This window comes from Ascaphus truei, chromosome 6 (assembly GCF_040206685.1).
Source record: "Ascaphus truei isolate aAscTru1 chromosome 6, aAscTru1.hap1, whole genome shotgun sequence".
Classification (NCBI taxonomy): Eukaryota; Metazoa; Chordata; class Amphibia; order Anura; family Ascaphidae; genus Ascaphus; species Ascaphus truei.
In genome coordinates this window covers 16,669,121-16,679,746 of record NC_134488.1, presented here as the reverse complement: position 1 = coordinate 16,679,746, position 10,626 = coordinate 16,669,121, and the positions used below count along the sequence as shown (strand labels likewise).

The 10,626-nt window shown below is 50.3% G+C and overlaps 1 protein-coding gene across 1 annotated transcript; it reads left to right on the top strand.

Moving 5' to 3' along the window:
- The first annotated feature begins 6,795 nt into the window (after positions 1-6,795).
- LOC142498008 (uncharacterized) lies at positions 6,796-8,655 on the top strand. Its single transcript, XM_075606517.1, has one exon. It carries the CDS (start codon positions 6,796-6,798, stop codon positions 8,653-8,655), a length of 1,860 nt encoding a protein of 619 aa, XP_075462632.1.
- Positions 8,656-10,626: the final 1,971 nt, after the last annotated feature.

Here is a 10,626-nt window from a genome sequence, read left to right as displayed (position 1 = left end):
GTCGAAGTCGATCAGCCTGGAGTTTCTGTCTCCCTGTAGCCACCCTTAAGTTCTCCTGAATCTTAGACCATAAGACCTTCAGGCGAGAGACGTGCTTGTCCACTGCTGGCACCCCTGAGGAGAGAGAAGAGAAAGGTGACCGAGACGGATGAAATCCAAAATTTATAAAGAATGGAGATTCTTGGGTAGAATCATTGCGAAGAGAGTTCAGAGCAAACTCGGCCCATGGAAGCAGATCCACCCAGTCCTCCTGTGTATCAGTTATAAAACATCGAAGGTATTGTTCCAGGTTTTGGTTGGCCCTCTCCGTCTGCCCATTGGTCTGTGGATGGTACCCAGAAGAGAACTGAAGCGAAATCCCCAACTTCTGGGAAAAGGCACGTCAAAACCTCGACACGAATTGAGACCCACGATCCGAGACAATGGTAGAAGGTACTCCGTGAAGACGAAAAATCTCCTGAATGAAGACATCTGCCAGCCTGGAGGAATTCGGTAAACCCCTCAAAGGAACAAGGTGCGACTGTTTGGAAAAACGATCGATGACCACCAGAATCGTATTTTTTCCTTTGGATTCTGGAAGCTCTACAATGAAGTCCATAGAAATATGGTTCCAGGGACGGTCTGGAATGGGTAAAGGTAGCAGAAGACCAGCAGGTCTGACCCGAGGTACCTTGTTGCGAGCGCAAATACTACACGCTTTGACAAACTCCTCCACATCTTTAGCCCTCTCTGGCCACCAGAAAGTACGTTGAACCAGGTCGTTGGTCTTCCGTATCCCTGGGTGTCCTGCTGATTTAGAGGAATGACACCACTCGAGAACCTTCTTGCGGTGTTGAGGTGCCGTGTAGAGTCTTCCCTCCGGAACCCTGAGTCCCTCAGGAGTCCGTGACTGTTCGGATTGAATCTTGCCCATGATATCAAATGAATTAGCGGACAGGATACAACTAGAAGGAATAATAGACTCAAGCTGCTCCTCAGACCTGTCCTCTGCCAGGAACTGTCGCGATAGGGTATCCGCCTTTAGATTCTTGGAGCCAGGAATGAAGGAGATGAGAAAATTAAATCGTGAAAAAAACAAAGCCCAGCGGGCTTGTCGAGCGTTCAAACGCCGTGCCCCTTCTAGGTAGAGGAGATTCTTATGATCCGTCAGAATGGTAATGGGTGTCTCAGTACCCTCTAAGAAATGTCTCCACTCCTCTAAAGCCAACTTGATCGCCAAAAGCTCCCTATTCCCAACATCATAATTCCGTTCAGCGGACGAAAATCTCTTCGAGAAAAACGCACATGGGTGCAGTCTGGCTAAGGGAGATGTTCTCTGGGACAGAACAGCCCCAGCCCCAATGTCCGAAGCATCCACCTCCAAGGTAAATGGGAGTTTAGGATCTGGGTGGGTGAGGATGGGAGCAGACACAAAAGCCCTCTTTAGCAGATCAAACGCCCTTATGGCGGTCTCCGACCAAGACGAAGTATCTGCACCCTTCTTGGTGAGGGCAGTTATGGGAGATACGGTGGACGAAAAATTGCGGATGAAACGTCGATAATAGTTTGCAAAACCTAAAAAGCGTTGCACGGCTCTAAGAGTAGTCGGACGAGGCCAGTCCAGAATAGCCTTAAGTTTTTCTGGATCCATATTGAAACCGGAGTCCGAGATGACGTAACCCAAAAATGCCACTGATTTGAGGTGGAACTGACATTTCTCCAGCTTCGCAAAAAGATGGTTCTCCCGAAGACGTAACAGTACTTGTTGAACATGTTTGATGTGTTCTTGAGTGGATTTAGAAAAAATGAGGATGTCATCCAAATAAACAATAAGAAATGAGTTCAGAATGTCCCGAAAAATCTCGTTGACAAAATCCTGGAAAACTGCTGGTGCGTTGCACAAACCAAACGGCATAACCAGATATTCGTAGTGGCCGTCATGGGTGTTAAAAGCAGTCTTCCACTCGTCCCCCTCTCGTATCCTTACTAAATTGTAGGCACCTCTTAGATCCAGTTTAGAAAAGATAGTTGCTCCCTGGAGACGGTCGAAGAGTTCCGGAATCAAAGGCAGAGGGTAGCGATTTTTACGAGTGATATTATTCAAACCCCGGTAGTCTATGCATGGGCGGAGAGAACCGTCCTTTTTCTTGACAAAGAAGAAGCTTGCTCCGACCGGGGAAGATGATTTTCTGATGAAACCCCTCTCTAAGTTCTCAGCAATGTAAGTGTTCATGGCCCTTGTCTCTGGGAGAGAGAGAGGATAGGATCTTGCCCTGGGAAGAGGTGCGCCCGGAAGTAGGTCAATAGGACAATCAAAAGAACGGTGCGGAGGTAGAACCTCGGAGCGGGCCTTGTCGAATACATCACGGAATTCCCAGTACACAGAGGGTAAGGAGTTAATCTTCTCAGATAGGGTAGACAATCCACCAATCCTCTGGAAAATCTGGGTACATGTCTTGGCACAAGAAGGAGCCCACTGGATGGGTTCCTGATCCGTCCAGTCGATTCGAGGATTATGAAGTTGAAGCCAAGGAAGACCCAAAATCAGCTCAGCAGAAGGAGTGTGGATTACATCGAGGGTAATGATCTCCGTATGGACGTTGACGAACTGCAGTAGAAGAGGCACCGTCTGTAGCGTGATAAATGCTGGTTTAAGCGGTCGACCGTCAATGGCCTCCAGTCCTACCGGCGTCCTCCTGTTGATCAAAGGGATATTGTTCAGTCTAGCAAAAGTCTCATCAATGAAATTACCTGCAGAACCGGAGTCAATGAACGCTCGTGCCTGAGTGTGAAACCCCTCTCCAGAAAGTGTAATGGGCAAGATTATCCTGGTGGGAAGGATGTTCTGGACGATGGGAGAAAGTGTCAATATTCCCAACGAAACTCTCCGGGATCTCATTGGGAGCTGGCGTTTCCCGGTTTGTGAGGACACTGGGATACAGCGTGACCGGAATTGCCACAGTACATGCAAAGACCGGCCTTGCGCAGACGCTGTTTCTCAGCAGGAGACAGCCTGTTGCCTCCCAACTGCATGGGTTCTGGAATGTCCCCGGAAGGAGGTAACGGAGCCACGAAGGAGGGAGCAAGAGTTCTTGAAACCCGTTGACGGTAATGAGAACGCTCGTATCTCCGCTCCAGCAGACGCTGATCCACACGAATGGACAGAGCGATCAACTCCTCCAGGTTAGTGGGACGATCTCGCGCGGCAAGCTCATCCTTTAGGGTTTCAGACAGACCTTGCTAGAATGCAGAAGATAGGGCCTCATTATTCCAACCTGTCTCAGCAGCAAGAGTGCGGAACTCCACAGCATACACGGCAACCGAACGATCTCCCTGGGTTATGTGGTGAAGAGCAGAAGCGGGAGTATCGAAGACTCTTCGGAATTCCTCGACGAAGAGATCGATGTCCTGTGTGATAGCACCCTGTTGTTCCCAAATGGGGGAGGCCCACGCCAGTGCCTGGTCGGTGAGAAGGGAGTAGATGTAGCCAACCCTGGAGACAGAAGACACAAAGCGAGAGGGAGAGAGACGAAATTGGACGAGACATTGGTTAATGAAACCCCGGCATCCTTGGGGATCCCCCGCATAGTGTCTGGGAGGCGGAATTCGTGGTTCCGGGGCAGACGGAGGTGTCGGAGCAGGACTAGCCGGTACAGGAGCTGCCACGGGTGAAGGTTGCTGAGTGAGGGCTCGAACCTGAAGAGTAAGGGCATGGACGCTTTGCTGCAACGTATCCGTCCGTTTATCTGCTTGGTCTAGATAAGTCTCTAGTCTGGAAAAAAGAGCAGTATGGGCGTTTAAAGTGCGCTCCACCTCAGCGGGGTCCATGTTTGTTGGGCTGAGCATAATGTAAGGATGTGCTCACCACAAACAAGACGGGACCGCGGTGCTGAGGTGGGATAGGAAATAACGCCACCCACAGCCACGAGGGCACGTCTTGATTGAAGAGTGGTCTGGGATTCCGGATCGGGGTAGGAGAGGTACGGTAGGTAGAGAGGCCGTTAGCCAAGTCCGGGGTTAGAGAGAGGGACGTTGTCGTTTACCGTAAGCCAGGATCGGGATGCCAGAGGTGCGGAGAGTCGTGTAGCCGTATGCCGAGTTCGGGATGCCAGAGGTACAGGAAGACGTAGCGGAAGCCGGTTCAGTTCACGAGGAAGTCTGCGAAATAGAATAAGGAGGCAGAGAGAGGTGAGAACAACTGGTTCTATGCTCAGCCAACGAGTCAGTGACTCTGCAAGGTATATATAAGAGAGAGGATCCAATAGCAGCGCAGCAAGGTGGAGGTGTGTGAAAAGGCCAGGTTACAGCAGGTATAGGTCCAGAAGGAGTCCCAGGGGAGGAGCCATAAAGCCCAGCAACCTGACTGTATTTGGTGATGTCGTAGTTGTTTGTGGAAAGTGAGCGACCCCGTCAGGAATACAACATGTAAATAAAAAACATATAAAGCAATAATTGTGCAGTATTGTGATTATTTTTTGGCTTGTTCAAGAATCTTGGCTCTTGGGGAAAACCTACTTACAGCAACATAGAAGAAAATTCGCATTTGTCTGACTCTGTCAGGTAGTGGAGAAATGATGAGGTTTCTTTAAGCTGTACTTATATCCCCACTTGGTCTTGACTCATATGGATAAGCTCAGAGTTGGTAAGATTCAAATTCCCATAAGGTATATGTGGACAAAGAGCAGAGAAATAGACCGATAGTGTAGGTTGTAGAACAGGATTTAATAGATAGCAAGTTAAAAGACATGTACTCACACTCTGTACATGTGTATAATGCACATAAAGGTATCTTTAGCGCTGTGTGCGCCCGCTGTCGCTTCTCCCCGTCCTCCTCTATCCCCAGTCCTGCTGCCGGCAATGGCGTGTGACGTCACGTCCCTCTGAACGGCTGATCGTATCCAAAGGAAGTAGGCTGTGGCACGCTGGGAGAGGAATCGCGGGTGAATTCAAACGGCTGGAATCTGGAGTCTTCTCTTCAAAGCAGCTGCAGCTAGATGAGATGGGAATTTGAATCTTACCAACTCTGAGCTTATCCATATGAGTCAAGACCAAGTGGGGATATAAGTACAGCTTAAAGAAACCTCATCATTTCTCCACTACCTGACAGAGTCAGACAAATGCGAATTTTCTTCTATGTTGCTGTAAGTAGGTTTTCCCCAAGAGCCAAGATTCTTGAACAAGCCAAAAAATAATCACAATACTGCACAATTATTGCTTTATATGTTTTTTATTTACATGTTGTATTCCTGACGGGGTCGCTCACTTTCCACAAACAACTACGACTGTACCTGTGGGAAATCAAAGCATATTTCCCTGGAAGGTTTGAGAAGTATCCTGTTGGGTAACATTATTTATTTTCATTATATTTATTGTTTGAATCTGATCACAACACCGTGTATTTATTAGGGAACTGTGGCGCCTAGGCAAGTCATTTAAGTGTATTTGGTGATGGCCATCAAAAGAGGTGTTGTGCCTTTAAGAGGCGGGAGCGCCTCCGTGTGGCCGCGCCTCCGTGAAGCAGTGCCATCGGCTGCGTGCGCGGACCCACGCCCTGCTCCGAGGGCAGAAGAGAGAGGAAGACGTGCGCGCGCGCGCATAGGAGGAACAGCTGTCGGCGGCTTGCTTCCGGAGTCCACGTGCGCCGCGGGAGACCCAGACGGAGCTGCAGGTAAGTGAGGAGCACGCCGTGAGTGGCGTGACTCCAGAATCCTCACAATAGCCCACTCAAGGTGTCAATTGTTTTAATCAAAGAAGAGCAGCTTCAAAGTATTCTGTAGAAAGGGGTGGGCTGATGCCGGTGCCTTTAAGTATTGTATCTAAGTCTGGGGGAGATTGTTACAAGTCAGATCTGACCAGGGGCATGCTTGGATAGCATGGCAGACCTCATCTTCTGAACCAGTGCCTCTCTGGGAAAAATCCATAGCATGTGGTAACGTACTGTATAGGATTTTCTGTTTTACCCCTTTTATTTTAAGAAGCTGCTCTGCCTTATATTGTATGTTTATTTTGTAATACCTTTTCTGTAATTCAAGCACTGTATTTTTATATATATTAAACCATTTAATAAGTAATGCTTTGGGCTCTGAATGAACTTTGTGCACGCTGGAGAGAATAACTTGCTAAATTCAGGCACATGTTACTACAACTGATTGTGTGTTAGAGGGCATAGTTTTAATTCCTATAATAAACAGGGACCTGAGGCCCATGCGGATATTTTAGTCTAAGATCTTTTATCATATCTGCATAACCTCAGGTGGTGGCAGTGGATGGTTATGATGTGCAATTGAGTGGGGGGTTAATACTAACTCGCTGGTTCCTTGCAGAGGAGAAAGGGGGGTTGCTAGAGAAGCCTTTGTGTATTAACCCTGGTTGCATATCTAAAGTCACGTGCTCACTTGTGTGCTGTTCGTGACGGTGGTATATTGGGACGGTTTGAGGAGAGATATAACCCATTTGAGGGACCCCTGAGTGGGTGAAGAGTGGGTACGCTTGCGAGCGTCGGTATTAACCCTTGTCCCGTATGCAGGTCGCGTGCTAGCAGGGAGTCTTACGTGACAAATGGTGGCATAGCGGTGGGATAACAATTTGTAATTTTGTTAATATCAGAGCTTTTTAGTGGTTTGCGTTTACGCCTGTGGGATAAACGAAACATTAAAAAGTGACTGACCTGTGTGAGTCTTGCGAGAGATCACAGCTCAGTACCCCAAAGCGATTACTCAGTGCTATTTTTATAAAACATACAAGCAGACAGCTTCGTCCCCCCCCCCTCCTGGTTTTCTTTTGCTATCTTTTTATTTTGAGTAAAGTGTAGTGAATATGGCTGCTTTATACCGACGCCAGACAAAAGAGGCACTGATGGCTCTGTGTGAGGAGCGTGATCTCCAATGTCTGGGTAAAAATAAAGAAGAGCTCGTACAAATCTTGCTGGAGAAAGATACTGAGCAAGATGCTACACTGGGCCAGGACGACCACAGCAGCGGAACGGAGGGTGGCTTAGCCCTGGAAATTGCCCACGGGTCAAGGAACCCAGGACTATCATATTCCGAGGACTCCAGCAGTTCTCAGCCTGCCAGTGCCTTGGATGTGTACTTGCAAACTACTCTCAAGTACCTAGGACCAGCAGATGACGCAACGCGATTGCAGCTCATCCTCCAGTTCCAAGAACGCGAAGCAGAAAGACAAGCTGCAGAACGTGACACAGCGAGATATGCTGCAGAATGTGACGCAGCGAGATATGCTGCAGAACGTGACGCAGCGAGATATGCTGCAGAACGGGAGTATGCGAGATATGCTGCAGAACGTGACGCAGAAAGAGAAAGACAAGCTTCAGAACGTGACGCAGTGAGATATGCTGCAGAACAGGAGGACGCGAGATACGCGGCGGACCTAAGGCACCAGCTGGAACTTGCCAAGCTCCAGAGGGAATCGCCAGCACCCAGCAGCGGAGATTCCAGCCCGTCCAGGCCACGGATGGAGCATTTCCCAAGCCTGGCGAAAGATGGGGATCTGGACACTTTCCTGCGGGGGTTTGAAAAAACCTGCAGGCAGCATCAGTTGCCACGTGCCCGGTGGGCGGCATATCTTACACCCACCCTGAATGAAAGAGCCATGAATGTCGTCGCAGATTTGCCGGAGCACCTGGACCAAGATTACGAGGCCATCAAAGCTGCATTGCTGCACCGTTTCAACGTCACCCCTGAAACCCACAGGCAAAAGTTCAGGGCCCTTCAGCACGAGGGTCCCAGCGGCTTTTCTGAGCTGGTGGGGCGTCTGACATCTCTGTGCAAGCAATGGGTTGGAGGGCAGGAAGTTGAAAGCTTTGAGGGGTTATTGGATCTCGTGGTTCATGAGCAATTTTTAACCCTTTGCCCACCTGAAGTGAGAGAGTGGGTTAAGGACCGAGATCCTAAGTCAGCCACAGAGGCCGGCAAGCTTGCGGATTCATATGTGGCTAACCGGAATCCAGAGGTTAACAAGGGGGTCCCGGGGTGGAAGGGGGGTAAATCCCCCGAAACCCTTTCACGGCCGCCTTTTAAGCCTGCTGGGGCTTCATCTGGGGGTGGGGGGGTTCGCCCACCCGGACAGGGATATACCCGCCATTGTTTCACCTGTCAAAAGCCGGGGCACATCAGCATTGACTGCCCGGACAGGAAGAAGCCTGCCACGGCCCCCGAAGCGGATCGCCCCTCAACAGGGCACCCAGGTGCCTATGTGGTGTCTGGGATACAGGAGAACAGAGATGCCCACCTGCAACCAGTGACGGTGGGTCAGAGACTCACCCAAGGACTGAGGGACTCAGGTGGCACCGTTACCCTGGTGCGGCCAGGGGTGGTGGGACCCGAGGAAATCATTCCTGGACGGATTCTGCATTTGGGGGTGGCGGGTGGGGGCCACCATGATTTGCCGGTAGCAAAAGTTTACCTGGATTGGGGTGCGGGTAAAGGTATGCGGGAGGTGGGGATAATTGATGATATTCCTGCCAATGTGTTACTAGGAAATGATTTGGGGAAAATGATTTCCCAGTATGAGACTGCTGTGACCCAACCACAGGCTGCCCAGGTGCAGGAGCCCACCACACACGTCCAGGCACTGACATACACCAGGGACCCGGGGGAGATGAGTGACAAGGGTTGTACAGAAGGGGGGGCACCGGGGACCTCCTATTGCAGCCCCTGACCACCGATCAGACTGTTCAGGGAAGAAGTGACGAGCAAGGCCAAACCCAGACTGCTGAGGAAGTAGGGCGAAGTCAGGCCTTTCAAAAGGCCCAGCAGACAGACCGAACCTTAGAAGGAATGAGAGGCCTTGCAGGAAAATCCCCCTCTGAGTCTGACAAGGAGCGGGTGTACTGGGATACAGGGAAGCTGTACCGGGAAACGGTTCCTAATAGCAAACAGGAACCCTGGGCAGCTGACAGGCAGTTGATAGTGCCTTGGGAATTTTGGGGACAGTTACTAAGGATAGCGCATGAGATACCATTAGCAGGACACTTAGGGGTGACCAAGACCAAGGCGCGGTTAGCTCATACCTTTTACTGGCCGAACCTGGGTACAGATGTGGCGGATTACTGTCGCACCTGCCATACATGTCAAAAGGTGGGGAAAAGTGGGGATACCGGTCATGCCCCTCTAGTACCCCTTCCCATCATAGGGGAACCCTTTGAGCGCATAGCAGTAGACCTTGTGGGTCCCCTAGCTATCCCCAGTAGCTCCGGAAAGAAGTATATCCTTACTGTGGTGGATTATGCCACGAGATACCCTGAAGCCGTAGCCCTCACCTCCATACGGGCAGACAAGGTTGCCGATGCCTTACTAGGCATTTTTTCTAGGGTAGGATTCCCTAAGGAAATGCTCACTGATCAGGGCACGCAATTCATGTCCAATCTAATGCAAAGCCTTAGCGAGAAAATACAAGTAGAGCAGCTCAAATCCAGCCCCTACCACCCTCAAACGAATGGCCTGTGTGAGAGATTTAATGGGACCCTTAAACAAATGATTTAAACCTTTGTGGAGTCTCAGGGGAGAGACTGGGAGCGATTCCTGCCCCACCTCCTGTTTGCGTACAGGGAGGTGCCGCAGGCATCCACTGGCTTCTCTCCCTTTGAGCTACTCTACGGACGTAGGGTCCGGGGGCCCCTTAACTTGATCCGGGAAGAGTGGGAGGGAAGATTAAACACCCCTGAAACGTCTGTAGTGGATTACGTCCTCAAGTTCCGAGATAAGATGCAGAAATTAGTGGGGTTAGTCAAGGAGAACCTGGAGGATGCCCAAAGCAGTCAGAAGTACTGGTACGATCGCACTGCCAGGGAGAGAGTATATGACATCGGGCAGAAGGTGATGGCACTCATTCCCCTGCGGCAGAATAAACTTCAGGCTGCCTGAGAGGGGCCATTCACGGTGCTACAGCGCCGGAACGATGTAAATTACGTAGTGGCCCGGGGGGACGGTAGGAAACGACAGAAGGTGTATCATATAAACATGATTAAAGCCTATCATGAACGAGGGGACTCAGTACTGGCTGTATGTGGCCTGCCTGGGGGCGACCCGGACGCTGACCCCTTACTTGACTTGTTAGCTTCAGCCAAACGGGGCGGGTCAGTACAAGAGGCTGCTGTCAGTGAGCAGCTCACTGAGTTTCAGAGGGATCAGCTGTACCGAATGCTGACCCCCTTTCAGCCCATATTTACAGGGAGACCAGGGAGAACTCACTTAGCTACACATGCTGTAGATACTGGGACTCAACCCCCCCTCAGACAGACCGCCTACAGAGTCTCCCTGGAGGTTCAGCAGCACATAAAAAGGGAGATAGAAGACATGCTAGAGCTGGGGGTAATTAAAAAGTCCCATAGCCCATGGGCTGCCCCAGTAGTCCTAGTACCCAAAAAAGATGGGAGCACCAGATTCTGTGTTGACTATAGGAGGTTAAACCTAGCGACTGTGTTTGATGCGTACCCCATGCCCAGGATAGATGAGCTGCTAGACCAGCTGGCGGGTGCCCGCTACTTGACGATTATGGACTTGAGCAGAGGGTACTGGCAAATCCCCATGAGCCCAGAGGCTCAAGAACGATCTGCGTTTATCACCCCCTTTGGTTTATATGAGTTTCAGGTCATGCCCTTTGGAATGAAAAATGCCCCTGCCACCTTCC